The following is a 24,808-nucleotide window of genomic DNA, read 5'->3' on the forward strand; positions in this document are numbered from 1 at the left end:
GTTAGCATTAGGTGTAAGTGGCATATTTCCCTCCTACCTTTGTAGAGCATCGTTCGGTAGTCTTTACCTTCCCAATAGCTTATGTTCACCCTGGTGAAGACATTGTACTTCTCTGGGTACTGAATTTCAAACAACACTCCTGTTTCTGGAGATGGTTTGTAATCATAGATAGAAACACTGCTCACAGGAAGGGGCTCTAAAGGACAGACAAATAAAAGAGAAAAAAAAGGAAGAAAGGAGCAGATTAATAGGCAAGATGAGTTCTTCACACACATATACAACACCAATGGAACAAATGTTTTTGCTAGGTATGGCACAAGCACTCTTCAGTCCAACAGGTGACATGTAGGGCTTCACAAGAGGTCTGGGGCAAAGCTATCTGGGATGCTGTCACAGCAAATATTTGTGTGCTCCCCCACAAAATAATTTATGTTCTTCATGCTTACACTTTAACAGAAGAATTCCCTTATTTGCCATTTAAGATAAAGGCTGAACTAGCAGTTATTATTTCAGCACTCACAGCCACCACCCCAGAAAGACTTTCACCTTTAATGGTTGCCAGTCATGTAAAAGTGCCCAGACAAAACAATGGAACACTTGGAATTCCTTATGACTTAGGCAAAATTGTGAGCTTTTAAGATTATCTGAGAGGCTTCTCAGCGTAATGGCATATTTTGATATGTATTCATTTATTTCTTTAATGGGCAATTAGCCCCCATTCCCACCAGATCTGATGAAGAACTGAGGGACAGAGGAGCAAAGTGGTTTGTTGGGGGGCACAGAGGAAAGCCGTGCACAGAAAGGAGGTATGTGAGGAACTACTGATCTAGTGCTCTGAACTCTGAGCTGGATGGGCTACCAAAGGATAAGAAAAATCCTCTGTGTCCCATGATCTGGCATTCCGCTGTAGCGCCATCAGCTAAGGAAAGCTGTGTTAATTCACTACAGCTAGGAGTCTTGATTGTTGCTGTTTTATTCAAAAGAGTCACAGTTTTATTCAACCTCCTTTATCCACACAAGCAATATAGAAAAAAAATAACTTTTTTTTTTCTGTATGATTTCCTCAGCAAGCAGAAAATTATAGCAAGCCAACTGCACATTGGTTAAGAGGGCAAAGCAAATATTCAAAACAGTTGAAATTTGTCATGCTAACATATTTTAATAGAGGTAACAACACCCTCAGTAATCATCCTTAGAAGTGTCATCATGTTGGTTTAGGGAACAGATTGAAAAAATCAGGCTGTTGATTAGCATGGCCTTAGAGGACACATTGAGTTCAAAGTTCTGCTGCAGTAGGCCCTGGAGAAAAACTAATAAAACCTTTTTTCTCCAAAGACCATACAGTCATCATAGACAAGAGAAAGAGGAGATGAAAGGGAAGACCAGTTTCAAAAGTGGAGTTATCCCACAGAAGATGGAAAAGGCTAATCAAAGATGGAAAAGACTGCAGTGGAAACAAAGATCACCACTCAATTACCAGCACAGCATTTTCACCACAGTATTACATTTTCAGATGTGATGAGAAGTGAAGAAAAACTAATTAAGTGCAAAAGCCACAGATGCAAACAGAACCTTTCCTCCAGTCTTAAGATGCATTATCACTTTTAACTTTGCCAGAGCTTGGGAATGCAGTGGTGTGGGATTATTAAACTATTTCTCATGGCAAAGACATTTCATTAGTTTCAGGTAAATATCAATATGTTAATCACTTACTAATAGAAACTCCCAATCTCACAGATACCAACAGGCAGCTCAGTGATGGGACCTGTGAAAATTTTGCTGGCAATTGATGATAGCCTGGAAATAAATGGGTGTAATGAAACAGATCACAGGGAAACAAGCCTGCGCTCTTCTTTCTGTTGAGGCTTTCCCCCATCTATTATTTATTTCTTCTGAAATAAGTAGTTGAGCTGACTACCCACATGACCAGAGGCTTCATATCACAGATCACACAGCAAGCAATAGGAGTTTAAATGTCAATAACAGTCTCTAAAATAGCACAGGGCTTACATGCAATCATCTTTCATGTTATCAGGTGTGCCCTAGGCTTGCTTCCACTATCTCATTCAGATTGGAGAGCTCCTTATTTCTGAAAGAATTACTGAAACTTTATGTCAGTGATTAAATTACCTCATTTATTCCTTCCTACAACAAATCAAATAAAGGATGGAAGTTATATTCATTTTTAATCCAAATGATTTTTCCTCCTGATGCTTTGATCTAATTAACCAATAATTGAATTAAGCAGTAATGACCACACACTCTTTCTTGTTGTTATCTTCCACTTACTATCCTCTTTTTGCTCATGGCTGATGTTAGCAGAGTAGCATGAGTGATATAATGCAATTTAAAGGTTCTTCCATTATCTTGCTTTCTTTGGCACCAAATCTTCACATCAAAAGCTGTTTGCACACTGTGAAATTAAAAGGACACTCAGCAGACAAAAATCATGTTCTGGGTTGTTTTTTTTTCTCCACTTATTAACTGCTCCTATGGTGATTAAAGTTAGAGAGAATGTGAAATGTCCCTCTTCTCTATCTGTATTTATAATTCAGAACACAAACAGCCTGGTTCATTTAATTTTACAGTGGCCAGTATTTGGTATCTAGCTTCTCACAGATTCCAGTAGTTCTCAAGAAACAGCCTAAAGGAAGGGTAATATAATGTTCCAGAAAACTTTGAGCTTTCTAAATGCTCTGTACTGCATTGATGCCTGAAGTCAGATTACAGAAGAGACTTAGAGGATTTTGAGGTCCCTCTAATAGCTTATTTAAGGCACTTCATGTATAATCTCTTTATTTTTAGACTTGCAGGTTATATTAAATGCACACAGACAAGCTCACAGGATAAAGACCAAAATATGCCTTTTTTTTTTTCTTGGTGTCTCAGAATCTGCTGCTCCTGTAGCAACTGCTTTCCTGTTACATCTGTTTATGGGAAGCTTCTGTGTTTTTCCTGGACTCTCCAGCATTTTGCATTTATCGAACAACTTGTATTATGTAAACATCAAGGCAGAACAATAAATGTGGATAACCTCTTCCTTGAATGCCCTGGAAAATTCCAGCTGCTGAATCCTCCATTAATACATTCAATTTCCCCCAGAGGGAAGGGAAGGGAAGGGAAGGGAAGGGAAGGGAAGGGAAGGGAAGGGAAGGGAAGGGAAGGGAAGGGAAGGGAAGGGAAGGGAAGGGAAGGGAAGGGAAGGGAAGGGAAGGGAAGGGAAGGGAAGGGAAGGGAAGGGAAGGGAAGGGAAGGGAAGGGACAAAACCCCCCAAACAAAACAACCAAAGAGCACGTTTTAAAAAAGTAGCATATTCCAATCCAAACCAGTTTGGTTGTACTAGCTATAGATCAGCTCACTCTACAGATTGAATCAATGACTGATTAGTGTGGTAGGTTAGATGTAGTATTATGTGTGGGTGGCTGAAATGGGACTGATAGCAACTCTTGCTTCTCACATTCAAATCTGAATGAATCATGTTTTATCTTCATATCATAGCTTCTATATAAAAAAGAAGTTCCATTAATGGAATGACCTAACTCCCATGGACAATTATCTTTATTCAGGAAGAGTGTGGCCAGCAGGACTACGGATAGAATTCTGCCCCTGTACTCAGCACTGGTGAGACCTCACCTCAAGCACTGTGTGCAGCTCTGGGCCACTCACTGCAAGAAAGATCTTGAGGTGCAGGTCCAGAGGAGAGCAATGAGAGTGGGGAAGGGACTGGAGGGAAAGGATGATGAGGAGAGGCTGAGGGAGCTGGGGGTGCTTAGCCTGGAGAAGAGGAGACTCAGGGGGGACCTTACCACACTCTACAAGTACCTGAAGGGAAGTTGTAGTCAGGTGGGGGTCAGGCTCTTCTCCCAGGCAACTTGTGACAAGATGAGAGGGCATGGCCTGAAGCTGTGCCAGGGGAGGTTTAGGTTAGGTATTAGGAAGCACTTCCTCATGGCAAGGGGAATCAGACACTGGAATGGACTGCCCAGGGAGGTGGTGGAGTAGCTGTCCCTGGAGGTGTTTAAAGGAAGGATTGGATGTGGCACTTAGTGTCATGGTCTGGTCGATGTGGTGGTGTTAGGTCATAGGCTGGACTTGATGCTCTCAGAGGTCTATTCCAAAAAGAACTTGTGAATTATGTTATTTTTCTTCCCAGGTTGATACTATTTTCATACCTACAGCTACTGAGAGTAAGCCATAGCCAGGGTAAATCTTCCATTATGCTATAAACTTTAGGGATTTATCTCTTGCTAAAAAGCAGCCATTTGTGAGATTAAAAAGCTGCTGCTGAATGCTTTAGGAGCATAATGCTCAAGTTTATGGTAGGTCACAGAAATAGCATGTGCTATTGCTTAGGGAAGGGGTATGAAAGTAGTATCTGAGCTATGATGGTATGTACTGCAATTTCTGGATGTCCATACAAGCTGATAGATATAATGATGATATGAACTTAAAAACAATGTCATAAAAACAAAGGCATATCTGTTGCTTTGGAGCAGATTTAGAGCAATATTTTAGATCAGCCTTTCAGTGGAAATCTTATGGTTGCAGTTCTTTTTGTTTCTTTGCTTCTGATGGAGGGGCTTCTTCACCTTAAAAGGGGGCTAACGTGATTTGTTTGCTGGGGAAAGCTGAGCACTAATGGACCGAGATGGTCTTCTGGGTTACATTTCACAATTAGGGCTGCCACAAATCACCAGCCCTTTAAAAGATGTTCCATGCCATAGTTTAAGTAAGAAAAATACAAAAGGCTTAAGTTTTACATTTCATTAGAGAAAACAAAAACAAACCAAACCAAAAGAACCCAATGAACCAACCAATCCAAACTCTGAAGCTCTTCCTTCAACAGCTCTGATCCATTAACGAGCCAGAGGCAAGGATTCAACCTGCTGAATCACTTCCTGCAGCATCTGGCATAATGACAACCAAGCATTAACTAGGCCTAATGTCAATTATCTTCTGAGAGCTGAAGAGATCAGAGTCCCAGGCAGCAGGCCCATCTCTTGAGGAGAATATTTTTTGTAGAAGACACAGAGGCAGAAGTCTCCCTAAAGGGAATACATTACAGTGATTTATGTGAGGAATCCTTGGCTTTTGAAACAATTAGACATTTACTACTCTAAACTCCTAATTACAAGCTAAAGGGAGAAAAAAATAAGTCAGAGAGAGCTGCACTTAAGTACCCTCAGAAATCCTAAGATCCTGATTTCTCCAATTCCCAGAAGAGATACATTTTTCCTATACCACATGATGGCTCCTCAGTGTACTGCTTTCTCCACTCCTTCAAAGGTACAAAAAAATCTTTCCTTCACAAAAAAAAAAAAAAAAAGGAGTTAAAAAAAAGAAAACTAGACAGGTAATTGGAAATAAAAAGGCTATATGGGCATGAGTCACCCTGGGAAGAACAAAACAAGGCTTCAAGCTGGGAAAATGGAGGATAAGTGAGAATTTCAGTCACTGATTTTTACATCCATGCTCTTTATTTCTCTCATCAGCTACTTCAACACCAAGTACTAATGAGTAGAATTTTCTTTCAAATTTTGCAAAGCACTAAGTGAAATACATAAATTCTGGAGTGAATTCCCTCTCATGGAAAAGCCAAAGCTCCACAAGAGCAGAAGAAACTGTGCTTGAAATAATTGGAAGGAAGGTAATTTCAACAGGCACATCAAAACAGTGCTGACAGAAATCTGGTCAGGGTGGCAAGACAGACACACCTGTTCCTGTGAAAACCATCACAGGGATTTTTAATAAGAGGAGGTCAGGATTTTGAGTTTTCTCCTTCAGTGAAGTACTGAGACCAGTTTGCTGAGTGCAGCTTTGCTACAGAATCAGAACAAAAGGCTGTTTTGTGCTCAGATTCTATTTTACAGGTTTCCTATCTAAGAGTTAAATGTGCTCTGATCATCTTGTCCTTCTTCCCTTCCCTTCCCTTCCCTTCCCTTCCCTTCCCTTCCCTTCCCTTCCCTTCCCTTCCCTTCCCTTCCCTTCCCTTCCCTTCCCTTCCCTTCCCTTCCCTTCCCTTCCCTTCCCTTCCCTTCCCTTCCCTTCCCTTCCCTTCCCTTCCCTTCCCTTCCCTTCCCTTCCCTTCCCTTCCCTTCCTTTCCCTTCCCTTCCCTTCCCTGGTGTGGACTGTGCTCAAGATGACAAAAGCTTTGAGCTCTGAGAAGAAATACTGCAACCAAGAGCTCATACTTTACATAGCAACAATCTGGCTGACAGAACCCAAACAAGGAAATTCTGTAGTCTGTGATGCTTGGATCAATGTGAGAAAGCTCTGAAATTACTCCAATCAGACAAGCAGAAAATAAACTGTCCAGCTTTGTAGAGGAGACCCAAATTAACAAAAGAAGCTTTAAATGGTAGCATACATCCTGATCAACATCTTTATCAATGGCATTGATGATGGGACAGAGTGTCTGCTCAGCAAGTTTGCTGACGATACCAAACTGATACACCTGAAGGCTGTGTGGCCATTCAGCAAGACTTGGGCAGACTGAGAGCTGGGCAAAGAAGAACCTAATGAGGTTCAACAAGGATAAGTGCAGAGTCCTGCACCTGGGAAGGAAGAATAGACTGCACCAGTACAAATCAGGAGGTGATCTGCTAGAGAGAAGCCTTATGGAGAAGGACCTGGGAGTGCTGGTGGACAGCAAGTTCTGCATGGGTCAGCAATGTGCCCTTGTGGCCAAGAAAGCCAATGGGATCCTGGGGTGCATTAAGAGGAGTGTGTCCAGCAGATCCTCCCCTCTACTCTGCCCTAGTGAGGCCTCACCTGGAATATTGCATCCAGTTCTGGGCTCCCCAGTTCAAGAGGGACAGGGATTTGCTGGACAGAGTCCAACTGAGGGCTACAAGGATGATAAAGGGACTGGAGCACTGCCCTATGAGGAGAGGCTGAGAGCCCTGGGGCTGTTTAGTCTGGAGAGGAGAAGACTGAGAGGGGATTTAATAAATGTCTATAAATATCTGAGGGTTGGGGGTCAGGAAGGAAAGGACAGCCTCTGCTCACTTGTGCCGTGTGATAGGACAAGGGGCAATGGATGCAAACTACAGCACAGAAAGTGCCATCTCAACATGAGGAAGAACTTCTTTACTGGAAGGGTCACAGAGCACTGGAACAGGCTGTCCAGACAGGTTGTGGTGTCTTTTTCTCTGGAGACTTTCAAGCCCTTTCTGGATGCATTCCTGTGTGACCTGCGCTGGATTCTATGGTCCTGCTCTGGCAGGGGGGTTGGACTTGAAGACCTCCAGAGGTGTCTTCCAACCCCTAATATCCTGTGATATATGTATACTTATTTAATGTTAAGAGAATTTATATTTTATATGTACATATTTATGCATGCATATAATGCATAAAATATGTATTTTGTTAGCTTTCAAACAGTATTTCTCTTGAGGACTCTTTTTCTTTCTTTTTTTTTTTTTTTCTGGACAGAAACCTTTGAGTTCTAAACCAAACGTATTCTCTGACATAAATGGGAGACCAAGAGACATACCTTTTTCTTGCCAGTATGCTGAGAAGCTATGTGAACAGGAGAAAGGAAATGTCATCAGGATATACCCTTGGAAAGCAGAGGTCTTTCGTGACTCACTGAAGTTATAAGCAGGAAATCTCTTTGAAGGACCTTGCTCCTGTGTTGACATGCACAACCTGGACACACACTGCTCTGTGTGAAACTCAGATCTCTAGCATATGGCCAGGTTGAAAGACTGCACCTCTCTGCATGTATTCCTCTGCAGACATCATGAGATTCCCAGAAAACCATTGTGAAATATCAAAGTGTGGTCTTGGGAAAAGCTACATGGACACCACTGCCCATCCTGCTTGATTTATCATGTGGCAGCCTAATGAATTTGCCCTTGGTAAAACTCTCCCTATACCAGTGAAGTTAGAACAGGAATTAATTTGGTCTTGGAGGCTTAGATGCAATTTGCCAATTTTCTGTGTGTAAGATCTAGATGGAATAAATCAGATAGTTACAGGCCTGTGCGTGGTTAAAATAAACTGAGAATGGTAAACAGGCAGAGAGAACATATGGCATGAAGAAAAATATGAATGCATCCTAATTTTTATCTGCCAGCTACAGCAAGTCAATTAATAGTCAGAAATGATACCAAATAGGCAATGGATAATACCAATAAAAGGAGATTAAAATAATAAATTAAAAAAAAAAGAGAAGTCAGCTATCACCTCACATAGTTTTGTAGAAGAAGCCAATGATCACTACCTGAGTTTTAAGGCCTCCTCTCAAAAGCACTCTACTGAAACACACCTTAAAAAGCTCAGCCTGCCACATTGGCTTGGCATTACACATTTATTTTCATTCCTTTAGCCTTGTGCTCCAAAAAATGAGCTATGTCAGTAGATGAGGCTACCACCTGAGAGCTAGCACTCATCTTCCTGCCTGACAGACAATACTAGAAAGGGGATTGGGCTCTCTCTCTTATGAAGCTCACAAACGTACAGCACACTCTCGGTGCTCAGTACAGCATCTTTCAGTGCTGCTCCTAGGAATGCCCTTTCTTTTCCATGAACCTGGGTGTCCTTCTGCAGAGGCAAAAAACAGTGAAGCTCACTGTTCCCTTTTTGCTACATGAGCTCCCCAAGCAGTGCTGGATGACTGCCAAACCCATTGGTCTTTCCTTCCCTCAGCAGCACTGGCCAGCTGCCAGAATCACTGGTCCTTCCAAGGTCTGGGTGAGCAGCAGAGGCCACAGCAAGAAACCCTGAGGTGCTGCCAGCACACCCCCAAAAGACAGGTGGTGGAAAGGGGAGGGCTCCTTCCCATCTGAAAGGGCACTGGCCAGCCTTGGAGGAGGGAAAGTGATGTGGAGTATGACCCTTGGAGCCATCAGCCTCCTGCATTTTTGGGAACACCTTGTGGAAACCTCCTGAGCCAGAAACGGAAAGTCTGGGGTTGGCTTTGATGGGCTGAGTGACACTGGCTCCCTTTTTCCTTCAGAGATCTCTTGCACAGGAGTGTGTATTCCACCTGCCATCTGGATCACGCCATGTGCTGCTACCAGAGACCCTTGTGGGCTCTGGAAATTAAACAGCAGTGAGCCCTGCTGCACAACCACGACGGCAACATTCAAAACCCACTGGATATGCATGCTGAGGCTTTTCTCCCCCCAGCTGTATATGATAGCTGATACTTCAAATATTTTTTTAAAAGGAAATAAACAAATCATAAAATAGAAAATTGGATTAGAATTACTATTCTGACTGCAGGTTTAAAGTAGTCATTAGGAAAAAAAAAAAAAAAGGAAATCCAGTGTGCCTATGAACCTTTAAATTGCTCACTATGCATAGATGCTCTTGCACATATCTCTTATGAAAGACTTGCAATACCCAACATGATCCTTTTCCCATGGGACCCTTCATGACCCCTTCAGGGAACATTCTCAGCACACAAGGGAAGGCTACAGCATGTAGAGGTGCTGCAAAATCTGTCTGAAGTTTCAAACACCTCACTTGGTAACCTCTGAAGCTACTGTAATGTGCTTTGAATGTTATTACACTGGGTGGCATTTCCTTATTGACAGAATAATATAAGCACACAAAATCCTCCTCTGCAAGCCAACTAAAATTCTCCATAGATTTCAGGTGCCATTTTGCACACAAACTGACATAAAATCAGGAAAATGGGTTTGTTCAATCCAAATATTTTTTTTCTTCCTTCTTTCATTTCATGAATCTGTCTTCCAGATGAAGAAATCATTTCATATTCTACAACTTGTTTTCAGGCTGGCATATGGAAACAGTTCTGGAGCAACATCAGAGCCAGAAATATGGCAGGAATCACACAGAAATCTGTGGTGCTTTGCACGAAGCAAAGGAAATCACACCTCTCCCCCAGGATCAATGCACCTGGAGGCAGTAAGAGGCAGACTACTACAAATATGGTCTCCATCAGAAAAACCTTCAGCTGTGCTGGCAGGAATGCATGTTTCTGGGGACTACTATCTGCTTTCCAATTTTACTACTGCTTCAATAAATTCACCATCAAAGAACATGGTTAGAGCATTTAAAACAGGGTATACCTCAGCATGTAACAGGAGCTCGTACGCTGGAATGTCCATCAACACTTTTTATGCCTTTTACTGTATTTTTGGGACTCCTGTTTAAAAGGTTTAGGATGGACATCTGGAAAGGAGGTGCATCCATCACACTTATTTCAGTGTGTCAAACCTCTCTAGACAGTGTTCAGGAAGGGTCATCTGGGGAAAACCCAACGCTGCCCCTTTCTTCTTGCCCAGACCTTGTGAATTTTCACTCACAAGTTTTCTCAACACACCTACTTTACTGTTCTCACACAAGAATTCATCCTACACACAAGGAGGATACACTGGAAACAGCAACAGCAAAAACAAAACACCCAACCCAGTGTTCTCCACAAGAAGAATTTCTAGGGAAAGCTAAAACAAAACCCACACACAGAGAGAAGCAACAGAAGGAAATAAGAACAAGGTATTACTTACTGGTTAACACAGTGACTGATCTTGCTGACTTGGAAACCATATTTGAGTTCACTACCAACAGAGTTACTATGTAATATAGGCCATGGTATTTGGCATTGAAAACCACAGGGGCAGGTAAAGTGCTATTGAATTCTTCAAACTGGAAAAAGTAGTTCTTAGATTCTCCAGCTATCTTCACAACATATACAGAAGATGAGGTCACCACATCAGATGCTTCCAGGGAGACAATGATGCAGTTGTCTTCTTGGACAGTAACGTGGAAAGGTTCTGCATTCTGCAAGACAAGAGTAAAGACTTTGTTAAAGTAAAGCATATCATTTCACTTTTACCTGTCTGCCTCATCTTGGTGATAAAGTCCAATTTCACATTCTGCAAGAGAGTTAACATCAAACCACAGCAATTCTTTCAGAATACAATTCACAGAGAGCCAAAGTCCACAGGCACCTGGTTATCAGGCCAGCCTCTCTGTAGCAGAGGCTGGTTCCCACTGTGTGCTTTCTGAGGCTCTGGCTACTCATTCCCTTGCATCCTGAAGAACAAAGCCTCCACCATTCTTTCCTGATGGAAGGTGGAATAGAGCAGAAGAAGGGTGAGATTATAAAAGGTACTGGAGCAAGATAATTTCTAATAAAGCCACAAAGCATAAATCATTTCAATCCCCCCCAAGAGATGATTAAATCAAGACTCCTTTATCTTGCAGGAACAGGATCATATACTCTTCAATGCAATATATTCTAAAAGCTTGAATCTGAAGAATGAATCTGGGCACTGACTAAGCTTTTCCAGATACACCTGTTTTAGCAAGTGCCAGGTGATAAGCAACTCTCAGCACTGCATCCATGGCTTTGCTTGGCACTTTTCATTCCCTAAGCCACACCATTTCATTTTCAATATTTCTTCTGCTAGAAGCAGAAAGGAAGGAGCTATTTAACCTTATTTTCATGTATCATAAGTTTGTTAAGTCATGGCCAGCTGAAAACACTTCTCTTTTTATTAAGTGCAAAGCAGCTGTCAGCAAGAAGCACTCCTACTCTACAGGAATTTAGAAAGAGATTCATAGTAATTAATGAGAAGGAAAAGTTAAAGCTTACATTAAGTGCTGCCTTTTTGTTTACTAGGCCACAGTGTTGCTTTGAATGTTTTCACCTCGAGTAAAAACTGCACTACTTGATATTTGCAGTCCCCAACTTCATAGTATCTTTCTTTCTTTCATATTTTACAGGCTGAGAGCTCCATTTGGAGGCCAGGGTTGGCAACCTTGGCTAGTTTGCAATTTTGTCAGTGAAGTTGTTCCTGTACCAAAGAGTTACACATCTTGGCTACCTCCTGTCTTATAGTTTTGTTTAGTGGAGACTCTTCCATGAGCATCTTTTTTTGGATTTATGCCGCTGGAGCCAAGCTCCTTGTTTGTAATTCATACATACAGTGTTGGCAACTCCTGGCATTAAAAATGCCACCCTAAACAACCCAAAAAAACCCCTAACCCAAGAACAAAGAATTGGTTGTAGGAGTAGAAGATTTCAAATAACAGTAGTTTGCCTTTACATACATTATCATTAGCTTCAAGATTCCAGTGTATCCAGTGTCACACTATCCTATAGGCAAAACTATAGGCTTGAGAAGAATCTAAGCAAACCCACTCATCTGACCCAACATGGGAAAATACATCAAGAACATAGTAAGTTCAGCACAAGTAGGATAACCAGTCTAGACAGTTTCAAGATTGAGTTTAAAACCAGAAGCAATGCAACTTCAATTGTTGATGTGAGGCTTATAAAAAATGACTTTTCACTTGCTAAAATGATGTAAGCCAATGTTATCAATGGCTGAATACTTTGGTGTGGAAGTCTGGGTAATGTTTCACAGATGGCAAAGTGATTGCTCCAAAAGGTTTACAATGTCAGGCTACAATTGTGCAAAAGCTTCCGTGTGTTTTCCTTTGCCTCAGCTGAATTCAGCAAGCTTACCCCTGAGTACATCAAAACACCACATTTCAAGTGTTTGTACTTTGCATTAAGTCCTGATCCAGTGTTTGGATCCACATAGATGCGAACCTTTAGCTGGGGATGATGCTTAGATTGTGTTAAAATCAAGTAGAGATTCTCTTATCCTTCCTCTTCCCCATTCTCCCTGCACTAAGAAAATATGGAATGATTCCTATTTCAGCTCTCCCAGACACAGGAAGACAGGAGAAGAAAGAACTGGCATTTCAGAAGCAGGTGTGCTATTGTATCACAGAGAGCATGGCTGTCCTCCAAGTAAGGAAAGACAGACCTGATTCAGCAGAGTTATTTCTCCATATTAAGCTTGATGTCCATGTCTGATTAGGGGACTTGAGCATCTCCCCTGTGAAGAGAGACTGAGAGCCCTGGGGCTGTTTAGTCTGGAGAAGAGAAGACTGAGAGGGGATCTGATCAATGTCTATCAATAGCTGAGGGGTGAGTGTCAAGTGGAGGGGGCCAGGCTCTTCTCAGTTTTGCTCAGTAATAAGAATCATAGAATCAACCAGGTTGGAAAAGACCTCAGACATCATCAAGTCCAACCTATCACCTAGCACCTCATGACTACTAAACCATGGCACCAAGTGCCACGTCCAATCCTCTCTTGAACACCTCCAGGGATGGTGACTCCACCACCTCCCTGGGCAGCACATTCCAACATCTAACAACTCTCTCTGTGAAGAACTTTCTCCTCACCTCCAGCCTAAACCTCCCCTGGCACAGCTTGAGACTGTGTCCTCTTGTTCTGGTGCTGGTTGCCTGGGAGAAGAGACCAACCCCCTCCTGGCTACAACCTCCCTTCTCCAGGCTAAACACCCCCAGCTCCCTCAGCCTCTCCTCACAGGTCTGTGCTCCAGACCTCTCACCAGCCTCATTGCCCTTCTCTGGACACATTCAAGTATCTCAATGTCCTTCTTAAATTGAGGAGCCCAGAATTGGACACAGTTCAAGTTCACAGACAAGGAACAATGGATACAAGCTTGAACACAGAAGATTTCACCTCAACATGAGAAACTTCTTTACGGTAAGGCTGACAGAGTACTGGAACAGGCTGCCCAGGGGGGTTGTGGAGTCTCCTCTGGAGACTTTCCAAACCCACCTGGATGCATTCCTGTGTGGACTACCCTGGGTGATCCTGGCTTTTGGCAGGGGAGTTGGACTGGATGATCTCTGGAGGTCCCTTCCAACCTCTAACAACCTGTGATTCTGTGATAGTGCTGCACAAATCAGTGGGTTTTGACCTTCCAGAGACTTGCATTTGATGCTTCACTGGAGGAAAGGGAATGGTGCTATGTCTAAAATTGCTCCAGCCTTCCCTTGGCTTTGCTCCTGAGTTGGATGGTGCTAACTCACTTGTGCCTACCTTGCTATGAAGAGACAGGCAAAAGAACTCAACAAATTTGTGTGCCAGCAAACAGTTCTAAACAAGTTCCTTGTGTTTGGTGGTATTATAAATAATTTGTGATGCTAATGAAGTATAACTGGAAATTAAGCATATAATTGCAGAGTTCTAGGCATTCCTAGGATATAATTATTTCAGAGATTGCTCATATATGGTGTGGGTTTATTCTTTCATTATTCTGTGGGTATTGTATTACCCCTTTTGAAGACTGTGCTTTTTTTCCCCCTTGCAATGTTTTCTTGAATTCATAGCAAGTACCATTCAGCAAATGATCTACTAACACAATTAGCATGAGATGTTTCTGCCAGCTAAATACATAGAAACCTCTCCAGGCTGCATCAAAAGCCATGTGGCCAGCAGAACATTTGAGGTGATTCTGCCACTTTGCTCTGCTGTGGTGAGACCTCATCCAGGTCTGGAGCCCTCAATACAAGAAGGACATAGACCTGATGGAGCAGGTCCAGAAGAGGGCCACAAAAATGATCAGGGGGTTGGAGCACCTCTGCTATGGCGACAGGCTGAGGGAGCTGGGGGTGTTCAGCCTGGAGAAGAGAAGGCTCCAGGGAGACCTAATAGCAGCCTGCCAGTACCTGAAGAGAACCTACAAGAAGGATGCAGAGAGACTGTTTACAAAAGCCTGCAGTGACAGGAAGAGGGGCAATGGCTTCTAACTACAGAAGAGTAGATTTAGATGTTTAGATTTAGATGTTAGCAACAAGTTATTTACCATGAGGGTAGTGGAACATTGGAACAGGCTGCCTAAGGAGGTGGCTCAGGCCCCATCCCTGGATATATTCAAGGTGAGGCTCAACAGGGCTCTGGGCAACCTGGTCTAGTTGAGGATGCCCCTGCTGACTGCAGAGGGGGTTGGACTGGATGACCTTTGGAGGTCCCTTCCAACCCAGACCATTCTATGATTCTATGACCTACGTGGGAGAAATAACTTTTCCTGAGTTGTAAGCATCTCTGAAGCATGTGGGGACAGTGAAATGACAGCCTCCCTTTTTTGGGTTGCCTGTGTCCAGATGCTTTTGAACCACTTCTGCCATGATGCAGAGGCATTCTTTGAGTGACACCTCTAGCAGCTGTGTGGCTCATGCCTGTGCACACCTCCCTAACACATCCCTTTCTTGAGTGGCACCTATTATTTTCAGTGATTATGGGGCCCTCTTCCACACACCTGTACATGCCCAAGCTTTTAAACTGCTGAATGCACAGGACACACAGTTGGTGGGAGGTATCTGGGGTTTATTATCCATTGGCTCCTGAAATAATTTTTATCCTTTCATTTCAGCTCTGAGGTTTGGTTTATAAAATGAAATGGCAGATAAGGAATGAATAAAAAGGCTTGGCAATTAACAACATGTCATGAGATGAGATCACTTCTCTCCTTTAGGATATGGATTTCACTTTGGCAATGTTTTGAAAGAACAGATCATTCTGGGCATCCTGTTCTTCACATTGTATGAGGTGAGGGTTGCCAGCCAGCTCTGAGCTTCTGGTTTTTCAGAAGGTGGCTAGGGAAAAACCTGAGTATTTTTCCTAAGTACTGCTGGAAGTGACAAACATGCCCCACTTAACTAGATTGTAAAGCCAGTGTGTCTTAGGAGTGACAGCATCAGTATGGTAAATACACATTTCATTACTTCTGGTCAGCTGCCCCCAGGATTTAATTTGCTGGTGTCACAGCTTGAGAGGCTGTTTTGTGCCTGTGGGGAAATTTGGCAGGGCTTGTGCATTCAGAACCAAATGATTAGCTCCAACTTCCTTCCTAGTTTATTATTACAAGCTCATGCCACAATAAAGCACTTAGAAAAAAAAAAAAGTGGGGGGAGGGGGAAGCAAAAGCATGTGTGTGGGGAAGTAAATCCCACAACACGATGCCATTTCCAGCACAGGGATGAGTCATGCTAGTGGAATTTCCAACCAATAACCAGGTCCCAGCTAAAATAAAAAGGAGGGGGAGGTAAGGAGAGATGCCTTATTGCATGCCAAATAAGCAATATTTAAAGAGTAATAGGAAAATAAACAGTGTGTAGCAGAGCTCAGATTTTTCTTGTCAGAATCCTATATCCTCAGTTCACTTCCTTACAACAGTAGGAGTTTTGTATGTGAGGAAGAGATCAAAGTTGCAAACCAGCTACTAATTTTATGTACTCTAGCTTTTGAATGTCTCTCTCTGAAAGACATTGGGCCAGAACCCAATTATCAGAAGAGCAAGTAGTTACATGTGCTGCTGTTCTGTGGGTGCTCATCAGCTCTGTAAAATTTACCTACTGGTAACTGCATGTGATCTCATGCTAGACAAGTGAAACGAAGACCCTGAACAAATCTGACTCCTGTCAGCTTTTACAGAGCAAGTCCCGAAGCATCACAGAGTTTTCCAAGTGAGCATCTGAAATCCCAAAACAGGCACAAATTTGAAAGCTATGAGGACCTACTTCTAAAGGCAAAAGTACCATTGTGGTCACCTACTGTATAATGGTGGTCAGGAGTAACATTAGTGCAAGATCTACAAAGCAATATTGGACACCACAGCCAGGCCTCTTGGATGGAATATTGGCTACTACAGTGAGTGATTCTACTACAGCCAGATGTATTTGGTTCCAGTGGCCAATAGTGCTAACTGCATTCTAAATCACATGGCGACTCATTCTCACACAGATTCATCTTACTTAATTTTATGTACTTCAACAGAATGGCTGAAAGCCAGGATGTCTTTTTCCCACAGAGTATCTCTGCATTCATTTGAGATCTGAATTACTTTTGAAAGTCAAAGGGCCAGTGATCCCTTGGCTTGGCAAAATTGCTGCAGCCCTTGGTCACCAGGTGCAGCGAGTTCAAGCCTTATAACAAACACAGGACTGAGATCTAGAGCTCAGGATCTTGGCCTCTACTATAGTCTTGCAGTGGTACCTCCATAGTAAGCACATGGAGACAGACTGAGAGAGCTGGGACTATCCAGTCTGGAGAGGAGAAGGCTCTGAGGAGAGCTTATTGTGGCCTTTCAGTATCTGAAAAGGGCTACAAGAAAGCTGGGGAGGGACCTTTTAGAGTGTCAGGTAGTGATAGGACTGGGGGAATGGAGCAAGACTAGAAGTGGGTAGATTTAGATTGAATGTTAGGAAGAAGTTGTTCCCCGTGAGGGTGGTGAGACACTGGAACAGGTTGTCCAGGGAGGTGGTGGAAGCCACATCCCAGGACGTTTTCCAGGCCAGACTGGATGTGGCTCTGGACAACCTGGTCTAGAGGAGGGTGTCCACCACCCACAGCAGGGGGGTTGGAACTGGATGATTCTTGGGGTCCCTTTCACCCCTGACAATTCTGTGGTTGATTCTAGAAGGAATTTCATAAAAAAAAATAGTAATAGTATTGCAAAACACATCACAATAATTTTACACCAGCTTCATGGTGCATGTTGTACCTCTGATGGTGACAAATGATACTGAAGAACAATTACAATAAAAATTGCAAACAATTTTATGTAGAAATTTGAATCTTATCTCAAATAAATTTACTACAACTACTACTATGGACTTGTTGGAAATGTATTGTTTCCTGCAGGGAACAGAGTCAAAGTCTAGCCTGTAGAAACTGTTTTATTGATCTACCCTATTTAATAAATCTCTCCTTCTTTCTCTCTCCAGCCACACATACCCCCCATTAGGCACTTCACAGTTTTGGGATGATCCCAGCCACATTCCAATCCTTTACAGCTATTAAAAATAAGAATCCACAACACTGCCTTCTGATGCAATGTAAAGTCAACATCCAGAGCCAGCTGTTAACAGACTTTGGTTTCACACAGTTCAGTTGTGTTTTGAAGTATGAATTCATACTAAAATCTTTACTGTAGATGACTCTTCAGGTTCACAGAATCACAGAATCAACAAGATTGGAAAAGACCTCAAGGATCATCGAGTCCAACCTGTCACCCAAGACCTCATGACTACTAAACCATGGCACCAAGTGCCACATACAATCCCCTCTTGAACACCTCCAGGGATGGTGACTCCACCACCTCCCTGGGCAGCACATTCCAATGTCTAACAACTCTTTCCATGAAGAACTTTCTCCTCACCTCCAGCCTAAACTTCCCGTGGCACAGCTTGAGACTGTGTCCTCTTGTTCTGGTGTTGGCTGCCTGGGAGAAGAGACCAACCCCCACCTGGCTACAACCTCCCTTCCGGCAGTTGTAGACAGCAATGAGGTCTGCCCTGAGCCTCCTCTTCTCCAGGCTGAACATCCCCAGCTCCCTCAGCCTTTCCTCCTAGGGTTTGTGTTCCAGGCCTCTCCCCAGCCTCGTTGCCCTTCTCTGGACATGTTCAAGAGTCTCAATGTCCTTCTTGAATTGAGGGGCCCAGAACTGGACACAGTACTCAAGGTGTGGCCTAACCAGAGCTGTGTACAGGGGTACAATGACCTCTCTGCTCCTGCTGGCCACACTATTCCTGATCCAGGCCAGGATGCCATTGGCTCTCTTGGCCACCTGGGCACACTGCTGGCTCATGTTCAGCTGCTGTCAACCAGTACCCCCAGGTCCCTTTCCACCTGGCTGCTCTCCAGCCACTCTGACCCCAGCCTGTAGCTCTGCATGGGGTTGTTGCAGCCAAAGTGCAGCACCTGGCACTTGGACTTGTTGAATGCCATCCTGTTGGACTCTGCCCATCTGTCCAGCCTGTCAAGGTCCCTCTGCAGAGCCCTTCTACCTTCTAACAGATCAACACCTGCTCCCAGCTTGGTGTCATCTGCAAATTTACTGATGATGGACTCAATCCCCTCATCCAGATCATCAATAAAGATATTGAACAGGATGGGGCCCAGCACTGATCCCTGGGGGACACCACTAGTGACAGGCTGCCAGCTGGATGTGGCACCATTCACCACCACTCTCTGGGCTCGGCCCTCCAGCCAGTTCCTAACCCAGTGCAGAGTGCTGCTGTCCAAGCCACAGGCTGACAGCTTGGCCAGGAGTTTGCTGTGGGGGACAGTGTCAAAGGCCTTGCTGAAGTCCAGGTAGATTACATCAAGAGCCTTTCTCACATCCACCAGGCGGGTAAGGTTCCCGCCTTCCTTCCATCATTTCTCCATCCTGTGTCTCAGCCAATCTCTTTCTTATTTTCATAGCTCCCTGCTCATACTCTTCACAGAGTGTTTTCTGCTAAACTTTGCAAGATCAGACCTTACACTGTTTATGTTCCACATCCACTCTTTTTTCGAAGGTGCTCAATAACAAATATTTTATATGCCTGGAACTGATATGGCTACACAAAAAGGTACAAGCGGTCTCAGAAAAAGCAGCTGTCATAGCCATGACAGCTATGAAGGGTGGACTGGATGATCTTTGAGGTCTCTTCCAACAGTATATTTTCTGTGATTCTGTGACCTGAGAAATATCCTTTGACTTGAGAACTGTTCTCTCTGGTCATAGATAAGGACAGGGTGAGCATTGCCCCACACTGAGGCTTGTTTGGAATTGCTGGCTGTCATTATTAGATCCTTGAGTTTTAATAAAAAAGATAAAGTCCTCCCTACAGAATTTAGGGGGAAAAGTACAACCAAAGCTTTCCACATGTTCCAGTGAATCCTTGGAGCAGGCACAGACCTGAGTGTTGACTGCAAGACAAAAGGATGGTTTGAAATGGTCTTCCGGAATGTGAACAAAAACGTTACAGAATGGTTAACAAAAATACAAAGACTTGTTACAACACTTAAAGACCCCTTGAAATAAAGATATTTATTCCTTGGGCTTTGGGTTTTATCTACACTTGTCCACAGGTTGTGCAGAGAACTTCCCTTGCTAAATACTCTTTGGAATAAATACTTGATGGGAGAACAGGAACCCTTCAAGATTTTCCATGCAAAAAAGGAATATTTTAAGAAGTCAAAAGCCTGCAAAAGCAGCAGCTCTCAATAATTTATCATGTTTGATTCAGGTTAACACACCATTTCTGGTATTCTGCCTTATTAATACTATCCTCAGCACTGTTGCTATTCTCAGTCTCAGAAAGGCAGTAATAACCTGCTGGTCATATTTTATAAATGAGCTTCAACCTTTCTTTGCTCCAGGAGACAGTTTTAAAGGGACAGGCATTTTTTTTTTCCCCTCTCTGCACATGAATGCAGAACATGAGGTTTGTTTTTTTTTCTTTTAAAGCAAATGTCAATATCATATGCACAGTCCACCATGTTTTGCTACCATTGCAAAGTTCCTGGTCTGGAAGGAAATCTTTCTTGACACAATGCTGTCATAACAGCAGTTCACAGGATCACAGGATGTTAGGAGTTGGAAAGGACCTCTGGAAATCATAGAGTCCAACCTCCCTCCCAGAGCAGGACCATATAACCATATAATCTAGAGAAGGTCACACAGGAATGCATCCAGATGAGTCTTCAAAGTCTACAGAGAAGGAGACTCCACAGCCTCTCTGGGGAGCCTTTTGCAGTGCTCTGTGACCCTTACAGTTGAGAAAATAAATGCCAGAATGCTAAGTAAATGCAAAAAGAATGTTTCTATTCAGTACTGTTAATCTCTTTGCTGTATCACCTTGCTAGCATATCAGATATTTAATAAATTATTGCTACATATATACTTCTACCCCACCCTTCTACTGCAAAGTGGAGAGGGCAAAGCAAAGCACAGTCATCCAGAAACCCTGATGATGCCTGAGTTCAAAACTAGGTTAGAACTTCACAGATGGCATTTCTCCCTAATATTGATCCTGCCTGCACACATACACTCCTGACAGACAGATATAGTTTGGTTTCTCTCTAGCCTATACTTGTAGCTTCTCTTTAGTACTAAAACTACATCAAAAAGGACAATTCTTCTGAAGGAAAACATGAATTTGGTCCCCTTCTCCAACTTAGACCCTTATGGAGTGTCTGAAATTAAAGTGTAGCCATCCTTTAGGGGCAGACCCTGACACATAGACATGTGCCAGATGAATTGTGTGCTTTAATTCAAATGCATCTTGAGCCTGTGTGTGAGTCACAGAAACCAAAAAAGGGGCACAGGAAACGTAGCACATCAGTTCCCTTAACTCTACCAAACTTCTCCAGTCAATACCTGTTCTCTGGCTCAGGGAGAACAGTGAAGACAGATTTCTAACAAATGTAAAGTAATCAGAGCTCTACACAGGCCAGGTGGGAAGGTGAGGTCATGTTAGGTGGCTCCTCTGTGTGGTAGCTTGAGACTGGGTGTCTTTAAGAAGCCACAAAGCTGAAAACCTCCAGAGGCTAGAGAGTGTCCAGGAGGTGGACCAGAATGTGTATTTCATTCCCATAAGTCCTGCACCCCTATAAAACTGGCTGCAGAGTCAGTTTTCCTCCCTTTTCCCTCTCTCTCTCCTCCCAGGAGGATACAGGCTGTTATCTGTAGTGGAACACTGGGAACAGGTTGCCCAGGGAGGTGGTTGAGGACCCTTCCCTGGAGATATTCAGTGAGGCTTGACAGGACCCTGGGCAACCTGATCTGTTGGGGGATGTCCCTACTGTCTGTGGGGAGGTCAGACTGGATGAGCTCTGGAGGTCCCTTCTGGCCTGGACCATTCTGATTCTCTCTCTTGTAGGGGAGGCCTGCTGTTGGCCTTGGCAATGCTGCCAGTTGGGCCTGGAGCAGCCTAAATGGTACCTGGAGCTGCCAAGCTGAATTTTATCTGCCTCACAATGGTGTGGTATAAGGGATAGAGAAGCCTGGTAGTGGGGGACATGAAGGGTTGGGTTGGTTGTCCTGGTTTAAAGGGAGGTTTGTGTGAAGCTTTGGCTTAATGAACTTCTGTGTTAAGCCCAGACTATGGATTTTGTGTGTTTTTATATGCTTTGTACTGTTTTATGTAGTTCTGAACAGCATTTCCATTTAAACATCCCAATCCTATCCAACTCTTTGTGTGAGCATTTTTCTTTGACCCCTTTTGGAAGAGGTAGAAGAGTATCTGTCTAGCTCTAAGCTAAGACACTCTGTTAAAAGGAGAAGTTAGGGGGAAAAGACCAGAAAGATTACTTTCTAGGAAATAGGAGGTAATTTAACAGTACACTCATACATTATCCCAAAAATGTGGATATTGTCACCATTTGAGAGTGAGTATTGTCACAGCACAGTGTCTACGGGTCAAAACACATCCAACTGTATTGCAGTTAGGATCACAGAATCAGAGAATCAGTCAGGGTTGGAAGGGACCACAAGGATCATCCAGTTCCAACCCCCCTGCCATGGCCAGGGACACCTCACACTACAGCAGGCTGGCCAGAGCCTCATCCAGCCTGGCCTTAAACACCTCCAGGGATGGGGCCTCAACCACCTCCCTGGACAACCCATTCCAGGCTCTCACCACTCTCATGGGGAACAACTTCTTCCTCACATCCAGTCTGAATCTCCCCACTTCCAGCTTTATTCCATTCCCCCTAGTCCTATCACTACCTATCACTACCAGTTCCCTCTCCATCACTGAGCAGAAACAGGCCACCTCAGGAAAATGCTGAAGGTGAGTGTGCAGTGAGGGAGGAATTTACAAGGTATTTGGAAGAATTTGGATTTTTAGAAAGAAATGTCTCCCTGGTGTCAAACTATCTTTGAGGTTCTTACATTTCAAAGTGCTCTGTAGGAGATGAGAAAGAATGCTGGAGGAGATGTGTCTTTTGGATGACGGACAAATCCATTCAGGCTGTTTAGTGTGTTTCAGGTCTCAGACTGTGGATTCATCTGTACAAATGACCAAAGTCTGTAACATAAGCTTCTGATGCTCAAATAGCTCTTGAACAGCTACTGATGCTAAAAGGTGACATTAGGAAGTCACACAGAAAATTTCTGATGCTCAAGAGATGGTGAAGACTGATCTTGCACCGCGAGAAAACTGCAGCCATGGCGTGTTCCACCACTTCTGTGCAGCTGAGAGAATCCAGACTGGGACCAGTCTTGTTCAATATCTTTGTTGGTGCCATGGACAGAGGCATTGAGTGCACCCTCAGCAAGTTTGCTGATGACACCAAGCTGTGTGGTGCAGCAGACACACTGGAGGGAAGGGATCCATCCAAAGGGACCTGGACAGGCTGGAGAGGTGGGCACAAGCCAACCTCATGAGGTTCAACAAGACCAAGTGCAGGGTCCTGCATCGGGGTCGAGGCAATCCCAAGCACAAATCCAGGCTGGGCAGGGAGTGGCTGGAAAGCAGCCCTGAGGAGAGGGACTTGAGGGTGCTGGGGGATGAGAAGCTCAACAGGAGCTGTCAATGTGCACTTGCAGCCCAGAGAGCCAAGCAGAGCCTGGGCTGCAGCAGGAGAAGTGTGGCCAGCAGGGCAAGGGAGGTGATTCTCCCCCTCTGCTCAGCTCTGGTGAGACCCCACCTGGAGTACTGCATCCAGTTCTGGAGCCTCTATCACAAGAGGGATATGGACATGCTGGAAGGTGTCCAGAGAAGGGCCACCAGGATGAGCAGAGGGCTGGAGCTGCTCTGCTATGAGGAGAGACTGAAAGAGTTAGGGCTGTTCAGTCTGGAGAAGAGAAGGCTCTGAGGTGACCTTCTTGTGGCTTTTCAATATCTGAAGGGGGCCTACAGGAAAGCTGGGGAGGAACTTTTTAGGATATGAGGTAGTGATAGGACTAGGGGGAATGGAATAAAGCTGGAAGTGGGGAGATTCAGGCTGGATGTGAAGAAGTTGTTCCCCATGAGAGTGGTGAGAGCCTGGAATGGGTTGTCCAGGGAGGTGGTTGAGGCCCCATCCCTGGAGGTGTTTAAGGCCAGGCTGGATGAGGCTCTGGCCAGCCTGATGGAGTGTGAGGTGTCCCTGCCCATGGCAGGGGGGTTGGAACTGGATGATCCTTGTGGTCCCTTCCAACCCTGACTGATTCTATGATTCTATGTTGTCAGCTGAACTTCATCTTACATGCTCTGACAGAGAGTATGATGCAGGAGTAGAGACTAAACCTTATGGGTACTACAGAAGTGAAAATGCCTTCATTTGGAATGGGTAGGGTTTGTGTGTGCACACCCTTCATGTGTGCACAAATAAGCTAGTTCTTAAAGACAGAATCCAGTGCTTTGCTGATTGCATTATCTACAAAGAGCACAGCTGGGAGGAAATCAGAATTTTCATTTATCTGAGAAGCTGGAGACCAAGATAGTTATCCAATTAATTTGAAATCATGAAGCAACTTAGTAGAAAATGGTGGAAGATGAGACTTTTTGTTCCTTCTTCTGTTGATCTATAAGAAGAGAAGAGACTAGACACCATGAATAAACTTCTAGATAGGGGCTATTCCAGGAGCCTATTTCCTTGTTCCCTAACTCCAAGGGATTTTAAAAAAGAATTTGGCACCAGAATGCTTTTTAAGTATTTTCTAAAACTCTGTGTTTTCAAATATGTTCTGGGACTACTAGTGAGGTTTGAAAACTTGACATTAATAGGAAAAAACCCAATAATCTTCTGTTTCAAATCAGTTTGTCTGACACAAAGAACTCGGAGACAAAAAGTACTCCACATCCAAGCTGGTGACTTCAGTTTGGTCTGGAGTTCACCTTGAACAAGTAGTCTGCCTGACTGCCACTTATTTTCCTATTATCCCTTGCTCCTCAACATCTCCAGAAAAAAAAAAAAAAAGCCCCAGACACCCTCCACTCTTTCTTCAAAGGTCACAGGAGCCATGGCATGGTCAGGAAAAAAAAAAATATCTAAATCTAAGTCACCTAAATCACCAGTCTTCTTATTCTGTGATCTAAAATATTTGCTACCTTTCTGTCCCAAGCCATAACCATAATGTGTCCCCTGGAAGATTGCTTACTCAGGTTCAACTTGTTTTCAGATCCAAGTGAAACCAGATATTCTGCCCTGTGATTACCCTGTTGTGTTCATGTGTTCTCTACACTGGCAAGAGCTGAGCAGATGAGCTGCTGAGATTTTCTCATATGATTTATACATAGCTCCTGT

The 24,808-nt window shown here is 43.7% G+C and overlaps 1 protein-coding gene across 1 annotated transcript in view; it reads right to left on the reverse strand.

Moving 5' to 3' along the window:
* Positions 1–24,808, reverse strand: part of PTPRO (protein tyrosine phosphatase receptor type O) — a 175,638-nt gene that overhangs the window by 59,828 nt on the left and 91,002 nt on the right. Inside the window, exons 2-3 of the mRNA XM_054386736.1 lie at positions 10,484–10,757; positions 38–196 (exon numbers count right to left, since the gene is read on the reverse strand). Of these exons, the coding sequence (XP_054242711.1) occupies positions 38–196; positions 10,484–10,757 (433 nt within the window). The remainder of the gene's footprint in view (positions 1–37; positions 197–10,483; positions 10,758–24,808) is intronic.

Source organism: Indicator indicator, chromosome 14 (assembly GCF_027791375.1).
Source record: "Indicator indicator isolate 239-I01 chromosome 14, UM_Iind_1.1, whole genome shotgun sequence".
Classification (NCBI taxonomy): Eukaryota; Metazoa; Chordata; class Aves; order Piciformes; family Indicatoridae; genus Indicator; species Indicator indicator.